The following is a 20,528-nucleotide window of genomic DNA, read 5'->3' as shown; positions in this document are numbered from 1 at the left end:
ATCTCTAAGATCCCTTCTAACCAGACTCTATGATTTTATATTCTCTCTCCTTCTGGTCTATGTATTAGGGGTCTCTGCTAGGTAACTAGGAATCTCTTTTTACACAGTACACATACTCAATAAAATACTTGGTTTAACAAAACAAATTTGCTTTAATATATTAATAAACTATACCTGTCTTAGCACTGTCTTAGCACTTATATGACATGATTCATCTTCCAGGAAAAAAATGTTATAATAGAAGATATTATATTTGAAGATAAAATATTTGGAGATAGTTGCCAAATACTCTAAAACAACCTATTTATTTTTTCTCCCATAGCATTTTGTTTTCAAGAAATAAAAACTCAAAAAGTTTTAAACTATCCTAACAAAGTAAAATCACTTTGTGTACAGACCTGATTGCAATATTCCAAACTTAATTGTTAAACTTTAAATAAAAATTTAAATTTGGCTTTTCAAATGTTTACAATACATTGTTTGTCCTTCCCTCTCCATCTTTAGACATTTTTAACCTCACTCCACAGATACAAGCACAATTAACAGATTGTTGTGTAGATTTATAAAACTTTGTTATACATACAAGCATATATACATTAACAGTAGACCCTTGAACAACACAGGTTGGAAATGCACAGTTCACTTAATACGTGGATTTTTTTCAATAAATATATTAGAGGTTTTTTGGAGATTTGCAACAATTTGAAAAAATCCACAGATGAACTTCACAGCCTAAAAATATCCAAAAAAATTAAGAAAAAGTTAGGCATGTCATGAATACATAACATATATGTAAATACTAGTCTATTTTGTAATTTACTACCATAAAACATACACAAATTTAAAATACACAAAGTTAAAATTTATCAAAACTTATGCACACAGAGACTATTCATGGTGCCATTTGCATTTGAGAAAAATGTAAGCAAATGTGAAGACAGTATTAAATTGTAACTCATAAAATTACCTGTAGTGCATACTGTGTTACCGTAATAATTTTGTAGCCACCTCTTGTTGCCACTGTGGTGAGCTAAGATGTTGCAAGTATCCACTTAAAACATGTGTGAAGCTAATCATCCCTGTGTGACACCAATCATCTCTGCATAAGCAGTTCACCTCTCCAGCAAATTGTGTACTGCCGTAAAAGGTAATCTCATGGTTTGCAGGGTTAGTAAAGTTTCCAGGGAGTCAAAAGTTATAGGCAGATTTTTGACTGCACGGAGGTTGGTGCCCTTATCCCCCGTTCACAGGTATTGTTCAAGGATCAACTGTTTATCCGTCTTATCTCTTCTACAAATGAAATCAGACTACATATACTGTTCTGCAACTTAAAATAATAATGTAACTCATATTTTTCCACATCTACTGTATTTACCTTACATAGACCTACCTTATTTTTTAACAGCTACCTAAGTGTTCCATTGTACTCATGTTATTTAATCAGCCCCCTTATTAATTGTATGGACCGCACTGTCTCCAGGTTTACCCTCGTCTAACATAAATATCTTTAAATACTAGGTAGCTATACATGCAAGATAAATTTATATAAATAGGATTATTTGAATATGAATTCTAAATTATTAAACTGCATTTCAAAAAAATTTACACTGCCATCAAGAACACAAAAACATAAGCTTCCTCATATTCCAGTCTGATGATAATAGAGCAGGTAAAAAAAGAAAAAAAAGGTAAACCTGTAAGTACCACCATGTCCATAAAACACTGTTCAGTAAAGTCACAAAAAATATGATTTCACTTCTGCAAATAAAAAGATTATACATGATGTGTGTCTATGTATGTGTGAGTATATAAAATACACACAGAGAGGCTTCTTCTAAGGCTTGGGTCTCAACTGACATATCCCATCAGAGAGGCCTTGTCTGTCCTGTTTAACTCCCTATATACCCTCACTAATTCTTTATCAGAGCATTCTTTTCATTTCCTTTAAGTAGGCATAAAATCTATAATTATTTTGTATATTTATTTACTTGCTCAATGTCCGCCTATGGTTACAGTACATAAGCACTATGAGGGCAGAGACTCATGCCTGCTTGTTGGCTATTTCATGCCCACCACCCAGCACAATGAATATACAATTTCATACAGCATATGTAATTTTGCTCAACAAATACTGAATGAATAAATATACAGACAATGTTTGTTAACAAGGGCTATCTCTAAAAGTGAGATTAAGGGAAGGGTTAAAAGGTACATTTTTATTTCAGTCAATTACACATTCTTATTTTTGACAATGAACATGTGTTCTGTTTATTTAAAACTATTTTGTGCAAGTTTAGTTTTAAGCAAACCATTTCAGATGCCTTGCAATCTGGTCACACAAGATTTTTTTTCTTATTTTGCAAATCCAAATGATCTAACTGAATATTAAATGGATTATTGTTGTCTACTTAAAAAAGTTCTCAAACTTTGCTTTGTGAAGTTAACCATTTATCTTCATTTTAATTTAATGTTGACTACTAAAATGCCAGTCAGTAGCTTTGCCTTTGTACATTCCTTCAAATTACTATTACCTTAGAGTTACAGAGCATTTACAATTTACAAAATGCTTTACATATACAGTTGGCTCTTGAACAACATGGGTTTTAACTGCGCAGGTCCACTTACGCACAATTTTCTTTTTTTAAATACAGTACAGTACTGCAAGTGTATTTTCTCTTATTATTTTCTTAACAGTTTCTGTGCTCTAGCTTACTTTAAGAATATAGCCTAAAATATATGTAACATATAAAATATGTGTTAATTGACAGTTTACCTTACTGGTAAAGGCTTCCAGCCAACAATAGGTTATTACTAGTTAAATGTGGGGGAATCAAATTATATACAGATTTTTGATTGTGCAGGAAGGTCAGCACCCTTAACCTCCATGTTGTCCAAGGGTCAGCTTTAGCATTTTATTTGCCTCTCAGAGGTGTGCTGTGCAGAGATTACTGTTTATACTTACAGATAAGGAAAATGATGTTCAGAGAGATTTACTACCTCATCTATAGTGGGGTTGGGACATGAAGCCAATAATTAAGACCTTTAGTATGAGGTTTGTTTCATTACACATATGGTGGCAGATAACTGCAATGCCTCGACTTTCTGCAAACAATATCTATTTCAATACCTAGACTGAAAAAACATTCTGAAATTCATCTTATATTTAATGCATATATTTCTTTTTTTTAATTTTTAAAAAGATTTTATTTATTTTGACAGGGAGAGCCCTAGAGAGAGAACAAGCATGAGTAGAGGCCAGAGGGAGAGGGAGAAGCAGTCTCCCCACTGAGCAGGGAGCCCGACGTGGGGCTCAATCCCAGGATGGAATCACAACCTGTGCATAAGGCAGACACTTAACTGATTGCGCTACCCAGGTACCCCAATGCATATAATATTTCTAAAACAGCTGCATTTAATAGAATATTTGAGTGATAAGGAAGTCATATAATCTAAACCCTTCATTTTGCAGAACATAAAAATCAGAGAATTTCAATACCTGAACCAATCACTCAGCAAGTTAATGGCAGACAAGAATTAGAACTCAGGCATTGACATTAGATGCATTTTTAATCACAGAAAGTTCCTAGCCATGGAATTCATGATTAAGAAGTCAAATTTCATCATAGTTGTCTTGAGTTAAAACTTTTCTTTAAGTTATAATTACTGCTATAAAAAAGCAAAATAACTGATAAGAATTTATCCTTTGATTAAATATTCAAAAAATAAAATAAAAATAAAATCAACATCAACTATCATACATCCTAGTGTTTCAGACTTAAAATATTCCACTAATGACTAATGATTTCCTACTATCTAGCCAACATTTAATCATGCTAGGCCATTAGTCACTTATTCCAGAACTTCTATTATTCAATATTTACCTTAGATACTATATGGAATTTTTTGGAAATATTTCTGTCAAAAAAAAAAAGTAAAGCTCACTATGTATCCTTATCTATCATGGCCATAATAGCCTAGAAGTCATTTAATGAGTTGGTAAAGTATGAATTTCCTTTACTAAAAACAAGGTCATGTTACTCACTTTTCACCAACCCATCTTCCTTTATTGGAACTAAAAAACTGCCAAGTATCAGCCTTGCTATGAATGAAAGTACAAAGAAAAAAACTCTTGTGTTTTTAAATTTAAATCTTACAAGATAATTCTGGAATCTATTTTTAAATTCAAAGTGACAGGAAGAAAGGCTAATAAAAAGTTAATGGACAAAACACATTTTACTTAATTCTTACAACTCTTTTTTTAAGATTATTTATTTATTTATTTGACAGAGAGAGACACAGCAAGAGAGGGAACACAAGCAGGGGGAATGGGAGAGGGAGAAGCAGACTTCCCGCTGAGCAAGGAGCCCGATGCAGGGCTCGATTCCAGGACCCTGGGATCATGACCTAAGCCGAAGGCAGACACTTAACGACTGAGCCACCCAGGCACCCCAATTCTTACTACTTTTAACTGCAGTAATTTATAATGCCAATACTTAAAAAAAATCATTCAGTAGGCAATGATAAGAGAAAGTATTTTAGCACAAAATGACATAATATTAATTTAACTGGCAGCAAATAAAAATACTGTTATGATTAAATGTTTTTAAAACTACAAGATCTTCTAAGATCAAGAGCTGCTGCTCCTAGAATTGCATAAACGTAAATATTAAAAATAGCATTTTAAATAAAAGAAAGTTATGTTTGACACTGAACTCCTAGAAACACCGAGTAGAATAACGATTACCAGGGACTGAAGGGTGAGGGAAATAGGGAGATGTTGGTTAAAGGGTACAAACTTCTATTTAGGAAGGAATAAGGTCTAGGGATGGAATGTGACTCTAGTAAACACTACTATACCGTTTAACTAAAAGTTGTAGGAGAGTTGAACTCACCATGTTCTTCCCATAACAATAACGAAATGCTGATTATGTGAGGTAAAGAATGTGTTACCCAACCTTACTGTGTTAAACATTTTACAATATGTACACCTTAAATTTACACAATGTTAAATGTGGATTATATCTCAATAAAGCTGGAGGAATAAAAAGAAAGTATGTTTGAAACATACTCATTCTCGAGTTCTACTTCCCAATTAGAAATTTTGCTTCCTAGTGTTGTTGCTTATATAAGACACTGTTCTTAGTGTCTTATATATTTTAACTATAATTACAAAATTTCATTTTACATTCAAAGGTGATAATTAACTTAAAAACTACACTGTCCAAATTATATCACAGGCCACTTGTGGGTGCTCCGAAGTACCTTCTTGCAACCAAGCACTGGCCAGCAGGCAGATGGCCAATATTATAGCCAGTACCCAGTAGAAATCAGAAAATTCCCTCTACAGAAATAAGACTCGGTCTCAAAGACGCTCAAATACTTTTGATATTATTTTTAAGATTTTACTTATTTGAGAGAGAAAGAGAGAGAGCCCACAAGCATGAGCCAGGGCAGGGGCAAAGGGGGAGGGAGAGGGACAAGCAGACTCCATACTGAGCATAGAACCCGACTCGGGGCTCGATTTCACGACCCTGAGATCATGACCTGAGATAACCAAGAGTCTTGGAGGCTTAACTGACTGAACCACCCAGGCGCCCCTCTTTCCACTTTCAGTAAATTTACTCCACGGTGTTTCTAGCACTTAAGTGTCTCTCAGATGTCAGCCACAAAGATGGGCTAGCAAACTCTGTGGTTTGCAGTTCTGTAAACAATTCCTCCTTGGAGTCAGTCACCATTGCACATTTCCTAGTTATTCACACACCAAGTCTGACTTTCTTCTGTTATTCTTATATTTGTGACTCTCCTGCCCTTCTGCCTTTTTCCACCTACCCTAACTTTTTTTCATTTAAAAACTTTTACCTGAAACAGACTTCCACTGAGCAGAAATAACTCAGAATCACAAACTATCAGGGCTTAAAGATTCCTATCATTTATGCCAGTGTTTGGCAAACTCCTTCTGTAAAGGGCCAGAGTAAATATTTCAGGCTTGTGGGTCATATGATCTCTGTCTAAACTACTCATCTCTGCCAGTACAGTGTGAAAACAACTACAGACCAGACATAGACAATCAGTAAGCAAGTGTGGCTGTGTCTCAATAAAACTTTACTTACAAAAACTGGAGGCTGGCTGGCCTTGGCCTATGGGCCACTGTTTGCCAACCTCTATTTTGTCCATCCTCCTTTGAATATCTCCACAACAATGTTTCCCAAATTGTGCTCTTTAAGATTGTAATAGGTCTACTTAAAAAAAGACAAAAGTTCCATGGTCAAACAGATCTGGGAATGCTATATACACACATTCTACTTTACTCTTGGAGATTCACAATGGTAATGAATGCAAAGGGAAAGCAGCTCAAAGTAGGCCAGTTTCCATCCTTCTTCCTTCAGGCTGCTCAAGCCTCTTGGACTTGTCCTACCAAATCAGGGGTAGGAGTAAGGGCTACTGGAAATTGCTCTGTCTACCTCCTGCAATGCAACCCAACACTTATGAAGGGAAGTGTTTGTAATTCTTCCATCTATGACGTTTTTGGCAGGAAGTCCTCAAAATTATGTGTTTGGTATATTTTCTAAATTTCAGGACTGTAAGGTAGCTTTCGTATTAAGTTATGAAAAAATCTTTACTGGTATCCAAAGATAACCACTGTTAACATTTTGGTATGGGAATGTCTAAATGTGTGTATATAATTTTTTAAACTAAGTTCAGATTATTGAGTATATATAGTTTCGTATTTTACTTCTCTACTTGACATTATACCCTAAGATTTTTCTGATACCATTAAGGAGTGTTCAGAGAAGTGGTTTTTTAATGGCCAAGTAACTATTCCATCACAATGTTGTATTATAATTATTTTAACTACCTCCCCTATTTGGGGACAAGTCCTTTCCTATTCTTTCTCTATTTATCCCTATCTTTTTCTTTTTAAATTACAAATGCTGATCTAAACAGTCTTTGTCCAAATCTTTGATTTCTTCCTTAGGAAAAAATCCTAAAAGAACAATTAAAGGGTTGAGTCGGTAATTTTTAACATATGATTGTTATGTTAAAACCATCAAAATGGTTTTACTAAATGACGTAACAATTTATATTTTCACTAAGTGACAGAAAGGCACAACCCTAACCAACCATTATAAAGTAATGCTCATTAAAAGATAAAATCTTCATTAGGCAAAAATGACATCTCACTGACTTAATCTTACATTTTTGATTGTGAAGTGGAACGTTTGTCATGTTTAGAAATTACCTTTGCTCTATTGTGAACTGTATGTTTATGTTAATTATTTTATCATATCCATTTGTGTGCACTCTTATATATTCAGAATATTAAATTTCTTCCCTACCTTGTCTCCTCTTTAATTTAGTTAAGGTAGTTCTCATACTTTATATACAGAAGAATTAAACTTTTATACCCTAAAATACCAACTTTCCATCTGTATTCTTACTTCTTTTATATGTAAAAGCAAGTGGCAAGACTCTTCTACCATCTTTCACATTTTTAAGGATTCAATTAAAATTTTAACTCTATATTTTATTTTGACACAAGGTAAATACATAATTTAATTCTTTACAAATCACTAATTGTCCACATATCATGTAATGTAGGAATCTTTCAATCCACACTGATTTGTGATTTCACTTTTTCATACACTCAAATATTATAAAGTGCATTTAAGTTTCTTTTCCCAGCTTCTTACAGGCCACCATATTTTTTAAATGATGTGCACAAGAATGGGATTGAAGAGATTTTTTTAGACTCAGCAGAATAGAAGAGGTTCTACTGGAAATAATTTAAATACCTGGAAATGATAAGAACGAAAAAAACAGTTAACAGAATAAATGCTATCTTTAAGTATACAAAATAAGAGGTTGAGATGTAAGTCCATAGAAAACTGTGGTGGTTTAAGACAGAAACAAGAATGAATTTTTTGATCATTAGGAAAAAAAACACATGTCACAAAGTTTATCTAAAGATTATAGCAATGGTATCCATGCAGATCTTCAAGACAATATGCAGGGATGAACTCTAGCTAAGACAATCGTATGAAGGCAGAGAAATAAGACTAGATAATATATGGTCCCTTATAACTCTACTTACTAAAGAGAGAGTTAAGGGTTTTAATTTACAACAGTGTAAAAGACTACCACATAAAAATTAGGGACACAGTATTCTCTACATATAAGAAAATAAAATAGTTAGCTGCCTTAATTTGTAACAAAAGTTTGGTTAAAACTCTTAAAATTTATCAAAACCAAAGCCTGTTGTTTTCTTCTTCAACCTCTTTCCTGACCGTCTAACATGAACTACCCTCTGATTCTAGACATTTTTATCTAGTTTTCTATTATAACCTAAACCCAACACATCTTAAACTGATGCTTTACATCCTGAACAGACCAGCTCTATTACCTTCCTTTTTAAACTTACTGGCATAAAGTTGTTCCTAATATTCCCTTATATCCTCTTAAAGTCTATAGGATTTGTAATGATGTCCTCCCTTTCATTCTTGATATCGGTAATTCTTTGTTTTTCTTGATCAGAGTGGTTAAACACATTCTAATTAAACTGATCTTTTCAAAGGACCACCCTTGGTTTCATTTACTTTATTTTCCATTTCATTTATTTCTTTTATCATTTTCTTCTTCTGAATGCTCTAGATTTAATTTGCTCTTTTTTATCTAACTTTTAAAAGCTTCCTTCAAGAGGTGCCTGGGTAGTGCAGTTGGTTAAGCATCCGACTGTTTTGGTTCAGGTCCTGATCTCAGGGTTGTGAGATCCGGCTCCGTGTTCAGCATAGAGTCTGCTTGGAATTCTCTCTCCCTCTCCTCCCTCTGCTCCTCCCACTCATGCTTTCTTTCTCTCTCTCTAGGATAAATCTAAAAAATAATAATAATAAATAAATAAATAAAAGTTTCCTTCAAAACACTACTTTAACTGCATTCCACAAATTTTGGTAAGTTGTATTTTCATTTTCATTCAGTTCAAAATAGCTTTTAATTTCCTGTGACATGTTCTTTGACCCATGTATTATTTAGAAGGCTGTTTAATTCCCAAATATTTGAGATTTTCCAGTATCTGTTATTGAGTTTTAGTTTAATGCCATTGAAGTCAAAGAATATACTCTGGATGATTTAAATGCTATTAAATGTTTTGAGACTTGTTTTAAGGCCTAAATGATTTATATTTAATGCAATTGATATAGATTCAAATCTACTCTCTTGCTCGTTTTTATTTGTCCCATTTATTTTTTCCTTTTTCTCTTTTCCTTACTTTTAGATTGATTAATTCTTAATATTTCACTGTATTTCCACTATTGACTTATTAGCCAAATCTTTCTCTACTTTTTAGTAGGTCCCCTAAGTTTTATGATTTTAAAATGATCAGTCTACTTCATATATTATGATCTGATATGTGATATAAGGATCTTACAAGTTTATTTTCAATTCTACTGTCATTTTTTTGTTAAAAACTTCACTGCTTTGTCATATATTTTAATTTTATAGGTTATAAACTATTTTTCTATTTTATATTTTTACATATATTTTTCTTTTATACTTATACAGCAGAAACCACTATATTGATATTTTATATTTTTTCTATTATATTTGTTATAAACTATTTTCAATTCTACAGTAATTTTTTGCTAAAAAAAGTTTTTGCTAAATACTTCACTCCGTTTTGTCATATATTTTAAATTTATATGCTATAAACTATTTTTTTTTAAGATTTTATTTATTTATTTGACAGAGAGAGACACAGCGAGAGAGGGAACACTAGCAGAAGGAGTGGGAGAGGGAGAAGCAGGCTTCCCGCGGAGCAGGGAGCCCGATGCGGGGCTCGATCCCAGGACCCTGGGATCATGACCTGAGCCGAAGGCAGACGCTTAACGACTGAGCCACCCAGGTGCCCCTAAACTATTTTTCTAGGTCAGAGGTCAGCACAAAAGGACATGCCACCTCTTATTTGCAAATAAAGTTTTCCAGGAAGTCAAGGTAGTTTGTTTTATAATATGGCTGATCTGACGCTACAAGGGCAGAGTTGAGTGGCTGTGACAGATACTGGTCCACAAAATCTAATATATTTACTGTCTAGCCCTTTGCTGAAAAGGTTGGTGCTCTCCTATTTAGATAAGAAATTATCTCTTAAAGTGATGAAAATAAGAAAGAATTTTATATTTATTTTTTTGTTTTTAAACCATTCTGGCCTGTTTGTTTCTTTGTGAAGACCCTGCAAATTTCTGTCAAGTAGTTCTGCCTAAAGAACTTTAACATTTCTTATAGCACAGGTCTGCTGACAATGAATTTTCTCAGCTTTTGTTCTGAAAAGCTATTTCACGTTCATTTTTGAAAGATGTTTTTGCTGGGTACGTTATTTGGGTTGACTTTTTTTTTTCCCCCGCCTCTTAGGACTTTAAAAGTGCCACTCCACTGTTTTCTGGCTTACACCATTTCTGGTAAAATGTGAGCTGTAATTTTTTATCTTTGTTCCTCTGTTTTTTTTTTTTTTTAATGAGCACTGTATTTATTGTCTATGGGCAATACAGATTTCCTTATACATCAAGTAAAGAAAACCATTTTAAATATGTCCCTCTCTAAACCTATAAACCCAAACTGCAGTGAATTAATCAAGGTGCTGTCCTGTTAGCAATCAGCCTTCACCATTGCCACAGTTACTTCCCCACAGGATATCCCTCTGGTTAGCTTTGTGTAGGTCCTCCTATTCTGGCTCTTGCCTCACAATCACAGTTGAAACCAACGATTTCAGGGAAAACACAGAAGTATCATGAGCCAGGCAGCCCTAAGAATAAATGAAGTCATGTTCCCTTTGGGCAACAGAATCCTCAGTTCAAATAGTGAATGTACAGTCTATTCAGGCCATGTGTCTTTTTCAAAGATTTTATTAAGGGTCTTTACAGAGTAATAGCCAGATTCCAGATGCAGCTGCCAAAGAGACTGTGGGTCTGGCTGTGGCTTCCCACTCTTCTGTTCCAAGAAGGGGGTGGTGGACAATATCTCATCTTTGGGTTCCATAACACTCACATGGTCAGGTGGGGGCTTCTTAGGGCCAGTCTTACCACTTGGATCCCGGGAAAGCATGATCTTCATTTTGATGCTCAGCACACCTTGTCTGAGCAGCATATGGTATACAGTAGTGTCAACATAATAGTTAACAGGGTCCCCACTGTGAATCATCAGGCCATCCACAAACTTCATAGATTTAGCCCTCTGTCCTTGGGAGTTTCCCAGACACCATGACCTCACAGCCTTTGCCCCATTCTCCATGATGGACCACAGCACACCACACCATGGCAGGCCCTCTACACAGCAAGGCTTCCTAGGAGTTTGTAACAGAGACTCTGCCTGGATAATAGCACACAGACCTCTTGCAGCCACCTTTTCAGCATAAAGCTCCACATTGCCCTCAAGGAAGTCAAACTTCTTCTGAACCACAGCGGTCAATTCCTGGATCAGCCAGCCCTCCTCAGCAAGAACATTCTGCATCCTGGTGGCTAAGTTAATGATTTCAGTCCTGGTTGGTGTAACTTGGACCTCCACTCCAGAGTAGCCATCTTCAGTTAGCCCCCAAGTCAGAAACTCGTGCAGTTCAGCTTTGAAGATGCCACTGGCGACAAACTTCCTCTTCTTAGAAATCTTTACCACCATCCTGCCATTGTGCAGCACAGAAAGGAAAAAGTCCTCTGTGTCTTGTTAAAACTTTCTGGCTGCCTTCAAGACTTCTTCATTATGTTTGGTTTTCAATAGTTTTTTTTTTTTTTTAAGATTTTATTTATTTATTTGAGAGAGAGTGAGACTGAGAGAGAGAGCATGACCAGGGGGGAGGGTGGGGCAGAGGAAGAGGGACAAGTAGACTCCCCACTAAGCAGGGAGCCTGACACGGGGTTCAATCCCAGGACCCCAGGATCATGGGCTGAGCTGAAGGCAGACGCTTAACCAACTGAACCACCCAGGTGCCCCTGGTTTTCAGTAGTTTAACTATGATGTGTATAGGTGTGTTTTCTTTTATTACTACTACCTATTATTATTATTATTAGCCTACTTGGGACTGTCTGAGCTGCTTCTTCTTTGACCTGTAATATGATCTTGTTTATTTTTTAAAAATTTTGGCCATTATCTATTTAAATATGTTTTTTTTTCTGTTCTGTTCTTGTTCTCTTTTGTGAAACTCCAATTTATTTGTTATACCATCTTTTATTTTCCCATCTTAGATATTCTGTTCGACCTCTCTTTATCTTTTATTTCAGTTTAAATAATTTATACTAAACTATCTTCAAGTTGATCGGCTATTTCCTCAGCTGTGTTGAGTCTACTGATCACCCTGAGTAAATACCTCATCTCTGATACCATTGTTTTTTCTAATTTCCCTCACTCAGTGATAGAACCCTTTCACTCTCTGGACAAATAGAAGTATCTTCAAACTCTTTATGGTTTCCATCTTTCTGCCAAAATTCCTCCTCTGGTTCATTAAAGTTACCTACTTTTTCCACTAAATCCTTTAACATACTAATAATAAAGTCCCTGATAGTTCCAATATCTGGGTCTCCTTTCTGTTGATCCCTCAACAATATGCCAGTTTTCCCTTGCCCTGTTTATGTCCAATAATTTTTGACTGAATGCTAGGCATAGTGTACAGAATAGCAGAAGACTGAGATAATTATTGTATATTTATACTTGGAACACGGCATGTATATTCTGTCAAGCCATTAGTGTGGAGAGGTTAAGTCAATTTAGAAAGGAACTGAGCTTGGTACAGATTTTACTGTTGTTTTAGTTACCTTTAGCACACCACAGTTTTCAAATTCTTCTAATGGTGGACCTACCATTATCTTGTGCAAAAGAAGAGAGATGAAGAGCTAGAGAGTTTTTCTCAATTTATCTGTTTTCCTCTCAGCTTTCAACCATTTCTGCATACCTCTACCACATAGGGATTTCTCTATATTCTTTTTTTTATGCTCAGTTAGTCACTGTATAGTTCATAATTAGTTTTTGATGTAGTGTTCAATGATTCATTAGTTAAGAATAACACCCATGGATTTCTCTATATTCTTGACCTTCCCCAGCCGTAGAAAGCTTTTGTCTGTTACTTGGTCGTAGGGCAAGTAGGACTTTCAGTTGTCCCTGTCCAGCCTCATTATTAGGTAGGCCCTGTGCACCAGACGGTTCCTCCCTCCAGAAGCAGAAAGGTTTTGCTTCTAATCTCCCCCCAGAAATTTATGAAATAGGCTTTCTGCCCCTCCCTCACTGGTTTGAGGCTTAAAGGAATCTGAGTAAATGAGAGGGGCCTTGCACCTATCTCCCAGGTGCCACAGATTACCTCTTTCACCTCTTCACCACCAAAATGACTTCTCAGGTCTCTGCCTTGCTCCTAGTCTTCACAGTGAGTACCCTGTGGAGTTCCAGGGAAATATATTTGCAAGCATGTATGAACTCCCCTTTCATCTGGGGCCCTCAGGTACTCTAAACTAGTTCCTGCTGAGTCTTTAACAATCAATTAAAACTTTAGTCAATTTCTTTTTTTTTTTAATATTTTATTTATTTATTTGACAGAGAGAGACACAGAGTGAGAGGGAGCACAAGCAGGGGGAGTGGGAGAGGGAGAAGCAGACTTCCCGCAGAGCAGAGAGCCCGATGCGGGGCTTGATCTCAGGACCCTGGGATCATGACCTGAGCCGAAGGCAGATGCTTAACCACTGAGCCACCCAGGCGCCCCAGTTGATTTCTTCTTACCCACTTTTATGGCAGCCATTTCTTTCTCTCGTGCTCTGCCAAAAGTCAAAGAATCAATGACCCAATCTATGGGGGCAATGGGGTGTGCAATTCTTTGGAATTTAGGTTACTTGGCTGCTTTGCAAGCTGAGCTCTCTGATGGGCTCAGAAAAATTATGATTTTGTAGATCATCCAGCTTGTTATTGTAGGTAAGAGTGGGATGTTATGTGCCACTCTTTACATGCTGAGTAGAAGTCCCCCTTCCACTTTGATTCACCTTCCTTTTCTGTTTTGGAAAGGCATCACAACTCTTCCAGTCATCCAGAGAAAACCTGGGAAGTATCCCTGACTTCTCTATAACAATGCTGAATATTCAATCAGTCGATAAAGTCTGGATTAGATACATCACTAATATCTTATTAGAATCCTTTCTATTTCTCTAGTATAACTACTTATCTCACAATAGCCTCTTGTAATGATATTCCTTCAACTAGTTGCCTCCTCCAATCTGCCTTCTCCTTTTTTTGTGTGTGGAATGATTGTATTTTTATTTTCTATTTTTTGGCTTTTAATTTTCATTTTAATTCAGATGGACTTTTTTTTAGATTTTATATTTATTTGAAAGCAAGGGTATGCACAAGCAGGGGGAGAGGCATAAGGAGAGGGAATCTCAAGCAGACTCTGTGGAATCCAATGTGGGGCTTGATCTCACAACCCTGAAATCATGACCTGAGCTGAAACCAAGAGTTGGACACTTAACTGAGCCACCCAGGTACCCCTCAAATGAACTTCTTCTAATGAAACCTGACTTTGTATCAGACTGCCTCACTAGAGTATTGTATTTGACTCTTTACAATCAAGGCCATGATCAATCTGATCCTATTCTGCCTTCACAGGCTAACTTCCTAAAGGAATACAAATGTTCTATTTCCATACTGACCCAAACCCTCTTTTTAACACCTGGAAATCTTGTAATTCAAGGTCTATTACAAAGGGGACACTTTCTATGAAAAAACTTCCCTGATCACACAGAATTCCTCTCTTCCAAATTGTATGCTGCTTTATTTGTATTATAAAAATAACACTTATTATGGACTGGGTATTAAATTGTATACACCTCTTACATCCTTTACAATATTATAAACTCCAAAAAAAGCAGAGATCAGACCTTATAAATTGTTATATTTTCTTTTAGCTTTCCCACATAAATATTTATCTTGCAAATTAAAATAGTAAAATTAGTAACATGAGTCTTTCTTATAATCCATCCCTGACAAGGTTACTAAAAACTTCTGCCAGCCCAAAAATGTCTGTTGTCTCAAAAAGGAAAAAACACACACTGCAACTGTAATTATGCTATCCAAACATTTTCAGAGGAAAACCCAATTAGGATTAGTTTAGACACCTCCTAGCATAGCCAACCATTTATGCTATTAAGAGTTAAACCTATAATGGTAATCCCAAACACAGATATACTGAAATTCCTTTATTTAGTTCCATGTAAATCACCCCAAGAGATCCACAAATTTTACCAAGGAAGATCACTGCCACTAATAAAAAGAAACAGCCTATCTACCTTAGTGCCTGATTTGGCAATCATACTCAGGCATTTGCCAAGACGGAAAAGTGACAAGTTTCTATTAATCCTTTTCAATAAATAGGAAAAGGTATAATCAAAACACAGGAAGAAAAAAGAACAGTTCTAGTATTTTATTCCTTTTTATAATAGTACTCTCAAAGACATTTTCAAGAAAGAGCCTATAAAAATCCTGTATGCTACTTTAGTGAAAAGCCAAAGTAGGCACTATCTTTACCAATTACCTTCCACAGTGAGGCTATATAGCTGGGGCCAAACTGGAACCTGAACTTAATCTGACTCAGACATCAGACTACATGTCTAAAGCATTATCTTTTTCATACATTCTTGAGAACTGCACAAAATGAAAAATGCTCTTCTTGCTAAAACAAATAAATAATACATCCAACAGGTATCCTTATCAATTTGACACAGATTATCCAACAATTCAACTTCTAGTAATTTAGTATGAGAAAATAATCATATAAAGAAGTTCAGCATAGCATCATTCATAATACTAAAACAAAGGAAACAATTTAAAATGTTAACCAACAGGGAATCACTTACACAAAACAAAGTGCAAATAAACTGTTCAACGATGGAAAATGTTGATATAGATCTATATATTTATTGACATGAGAAGATGTTCACACCATGTTGTTCCAAGAAAATGTGTTATCAAACCATATACACATCTGTGCATGTTCATATGTAGTACTCCTAGAAGGCAGGATTTGGACCATGTGCCATTATCAATTTATTGCCCGTCAATTCCAAATTCATCCTTCATTGCCTGCTCTGCAAAAACGAAGGTGAGCCCTTTATCTATCCTTTTCTTTGCAGAGGACGTATGTTTTAAATTTTTCAGCTGGAGAGCAGCTTCTCCCAACACCCCAACCCCTCAGGTGGTTTTGTAGCAGAATGACTTCAGGGAGACACCTCCTTGTGACTGGCTGCCTAGCACACCAGACCCTGGGTTTTGAGCAGGGTTCAAGAGCACAGCAACTTCTCTGTTTTCCAGTAAAAAATGGCCACACCGTCTCCAACACAGTCTGGATCTGTCCTGAGGAGCTTAACACTCTATCTCAGACCTACAACTTGTGACTGCTCTTTATATCTGCCATTCTTATATTCACTAGAGTTGTCTTTACTTCTTGCCAGCCCACCCCTTGTTACTCTAATTCTGTTATAGTTAATAGTTCTTTATAGTCAGGATTATCTGCTCAAATTATTGTGTGGTTTCCCCAGAACTGAATAACTGATAAAGGCTAGGGCTTTTCCCCCCTTTTTACTTTTCAATGTTGTCTGAATTTATAATAAGCATCTTTTGTATGTGTGATAATTAGAAAGGGCATGTTATTTTTATTTTAGAAAAACTCAATGCAAAATAAAAAGTACTTTAAGTTTTTCTATTTTAATAGAGCAAAAATATATTTGTGAGATTAAAATGACAGAAATATAAAGAACATTCATTTGTGTAAGACTGTACTTGTTCAGTTCTTTTCAATATTAACCAAAATTGTGTTTCTAGGTCATTTTAAGCAGTAGTAAATATTCAGACTGCTTTCTTTTCCTCTTAGCTCTGCCATATACTGGTCTTTAGAAACGGGTTTTTATCATGAGGTATCCTAGAGTAACAGGTACTGTGATATATACTAGTTCCTCAAACACAGCCTCTTTCATTTTACTATTCCAGCCCCTCTTACCATGTTCAAGAATTATCAGTTGGGCTCCAGCTTGTGCATTTCCAACATCATTCTCTGCAATGCATTGATAGAACCCTTCATCTGATTTCACCAGACCCAAAACTTGAAGATTATGTTCCTTCTGAGAAAGAAAAACATAAACAAAATTTTATGATTTGACTGAGGAACATTAGTTCAAAATCTCAAGGATATGCTCTTTCTGGGGAGAAAAAATAAGTAAAATTGTATGATTCCGCTACTGAATATTATCTATCTATGTACCTGTTAACTCAATTTTATTGACAAGGTACTGATTTAACTGACTAGAACAGGAAGCACGGTAACTAAATAAGAACTTAATCCCTATGGAAAATAATACCCAGTGTTTGCAGACCTACACCTTTGGTTGGAAAAATATCTGACATACAATACCATGTGACCATAGTAAAGGTCTGAATTTGTGAATTCAAGTCATTTTCTAAAAATTATCTCTAATATCATTAGTTCTAACAGATTAGTCTACAGTAAGTTAAATGAGGATGCATATATAGCTTCCCTTAAATTACAAAGAACTATATAAATGTCAAATATTGTTATTAATTTAATATGGTTTTAAGACTTTAAGAATAAAATGAAACTGATAAGAGTAAAAATGCTCATTTAGCTGTAACACATTGCTTTTTAATTAGAGTTAAATATACTTGCAAATTACTTTTTGTAACATATGAGATTATGCATTTCAAAATAGAAAATATATTCCTACTAAGAATGAATTACTTATATGAAAAATTTATAAGACATTATATTACATTAGTAACAACCATAATTACTTCTGATTATTTCTATGAATGCCATGTATACACCTTAAGATATTAATCCTTATTACCAAAACTTAGATAATTTTATTACTAGGATTTAGATAATGATAATAATAATAGTAGACAATATTTACTAAGCATTTAACCATATATCAAATAAAAAGCAATAATGGCTGAGTATTCTTAAATACATTTAATGTTATTTACTTTAAGAATCTTTTTTCTATCATCACAATCGTCCAACCCTGGGTCATACTTCTTTTGAAAGGCCTGGGCATCGGTGTATGAAGGACAAATTTCTGTTCTTTGAATGGAGAGCTATGAAGACAACTGGTGCACACACAGCATAATCATTACCAAGAAAACAGTGACAACTGTGTTTAATAAGAGTACTAGCATGTTTGAGTTGGAATACCAGACTGTTGGTCAGGAGATTTGGGCGTTAGGCTTAGTTCAACTACTGAGTTGCTATTTGATCTTATATAAGCTACCAAAATACATCTAGGCTCAGCTTTCTCATCAGCTAATGAAGAGATTACATGCTATGTGTATTTTCCTGTCTTCATCTGCAGTACATAAACTGGTATATATAAGACAACAGATCTCTTAGTGATTACATTTAAAGACATTTAAAGGTTTGGGAGAGAAATGTCCTTTGAAAAATACTTACGACAATTTTAAAGTAATCACTTGGAATAACCATATCCCCATTCTTGACCCACTTCACAGTTGGAGTTGGTTTCCCAGTCACTTCACATTCAAATACAATATCCATTGATTCGTGAGCATATGTATTAGTAGGCTGTTTCAGGAATTCAGGTTGGGCTTTAAAAGAGAAAGGAAATTAAGATATTAATAAAAATAAAAATAGCTGTTCATATTTCAAGCATTTTTCTAAATTCTAGAATTTACAGGATTTTTACTTATTATTTGAGGCTTTCACATTTTTACAAAAGCATATAACAAATATATATATAAAATATATGTTGGGGGAGGGGAGGAGCAAGATGGCAGAGGAGTAGGAGACCTAAATTTCGTCTGGTCCCAGGAATTCAGCTGGATAGGGATCAAACCATTCTGAACACCTACGAACTCAACAGGAGATCGGAGAAAAGAATAGCAGCAACTCTCTGAACAGAAAAACGACCACTTTCTGGAAGGTAAGAGGTGCGGAGAAGTGAATCCCGAGGCGATATTCGGGAGGACAGATGGCGGGGGAGGGGGCCTCCATCAGCCACTACCGGCAAGTGACAGAGGAACTGAGCACAAAATCGGAAATTTTACAAGTCGGCTCTGCTGAGGAACGTCGCTCCAGTGGCTAAGCTGGGGGTGGAACCCTCGCTGGGACAGTGTGGTCTCAGGACCCTCCGGGTCACAGAAAGACGGGGGTGCCTGAGTGCGGCAGACCTCCCAGGTGTCGGAGCGGGGAAGCCGGCTGCAGAGATGAGGCCAGGTGTGGGCTCTCAGCCCGGGGTTGCCATAAACCGTGATCCGCAGCCCAGTCGGGCCACTGCTCTTCCAGTAGGGACCCAACAAGTGGCAGATCCTGGGAGACTCCCCTTCCTCCTCCGGGAGGAGCGGCGCGGGAGCGCACCGCAGGGATCTGCTGGGTTTGGAGACTCCACACCGAGTTGGGTGCCAGAGATAGAAACGCTCCGTTTCTCTCTGTCTATAGATATATCTATCTTTCTATCTATCACAGGCCAGGTGAGCACAGAGTGCCCCCGGAGACCACGGAGACGGGAGTGACTGACTGCTTTTCTCTGGGGGCTCACTGAGGAGTGGGGCCCCGAGTTTTCGGCTCCTCTGGGGCGGAGATTGGGAGGCTGCCATTTCACTGTCGTCCTCCAAAGCCGTAGGGAAAGCTTGCAGGGAACAAAAGCTCCCGAGAGCAAACCTGAGCAGATTACTTAGCCCGGACCAGGCAAGGGCGGGGCAATTCCGCCTCCGGCAAAGACATTTGGGAACCACGGCAACAGGCCCCTCCCCCAGAAGATCAGCAAGAACAGCCAGCCAAGACCAAGTTTACCGATCAATGAGAACGGCAGAACTCCAGCACTAGGGAAATACTGCACATAGAATTCATGGCTTTTTCCCCCATGATTCTTTAGTCTTTCAAAATTAATTTTTTTAATTTTCTTTTTCCCTTTTTCAACCAAATTCTTACCAATCCCTTTTTTAAAAAATCTTTTCTATTTTTCATTTTTGGAGTCATATTCTATCCCTTCATAATAGTTAACCTTATTTTTGGTGTGTGTGTGTGTGTGTGTGTGTGTGTGTGTGTATACATGTATATGTGTATATATATGTGTGTGTATGTATATATATGTGTGTGTGTGTATGTATATATATATATATATATATATATATATATATATATACATACATTGTACTCTCTTTAAAATTTTGGGATAAAGTTTCTTCTAACAGACCAAACTATACCCTAAATCTCTCATGTATGGCTTTGTTCTAGTCTCCTGCCTGATCACATTCTCTCCCCCCGCTTTTTTTTTAAATCCTCTTCTTTCTTTTTTCAACCAACTTATCAATTCCTTTTATAAAATCTTTTATAATTTTCATCTGTACAGTCATATTCCATCCCTTCACTGTATTTACCCTTATTTTTGTACATATATAAGTTTTTCTTTCTTTACAATTTTGGGAGGCACTTCTTCTAACAGACCAGAATACACCCAAAATCTAGTGTGTGGCACTGATCTATGCACCAGCCT

General features: G+C 36.1%; 1 protein-coding gene and 1 pseudogene across 5 annotated transcripts in view; both read right to left on the bottom strand.

Moving 5' to 3' along the window:
* NEO1 (neogenin 1) overlaps positions 1 to 20,528 on the bottom strand; it is a 238,999-nt gene that overhangs the window by 93,835 nt on the left and 124,636 nt on the right. For all 5 annotated transcript variants that reach the window (XM_088025133.1, XM_088025134.1, XM_028100230.2 and 2 more), the window contains exons 6-7: positions 18,467 to 18,621; positions 17,000 to 17,120 (exon numbers count right to left, since the gene is read on the bottom strand). In XM_088025133.1, coding sequence (XP_087881259.1) covers positions 17,000 to 17,120; positions 18,467 to 18,621 — 276 coding nt within the window. The remainder of the gene's footprint in view (positions 1 to 16,999; positions 17,121 to 18,466; positions 18,622 to 20,528) is intronic.
* On the bottom strand, positions 10,858 to 11,655 carry LOC148163962 (small ribosomal subunit protein uS3 pseudogene; annotated as a pseudogene).

The sequence above is a fragment of the Eumetopias jubatus genome, unplaced genomic scaffold (genome assembly GCF_037043125.1).
Source record: "Eumetopias jubatus isolate StellerSeaLion01/CBP00866 unplaced genomic scaffold, mEumJub1_p1.0 scaffold_7, whole genome shotgun sequence".
NCBI classification, from domain to species: domain Eukaryota; kingdom Metazoa; phylum Chordata; class Mammalia; order Carnivora; family Otariidae; genus Eumetopias; species Eumetopias jubatus.
This window is presented reverse-complemented; position numbering and strand designations above follow the sequence as displayed.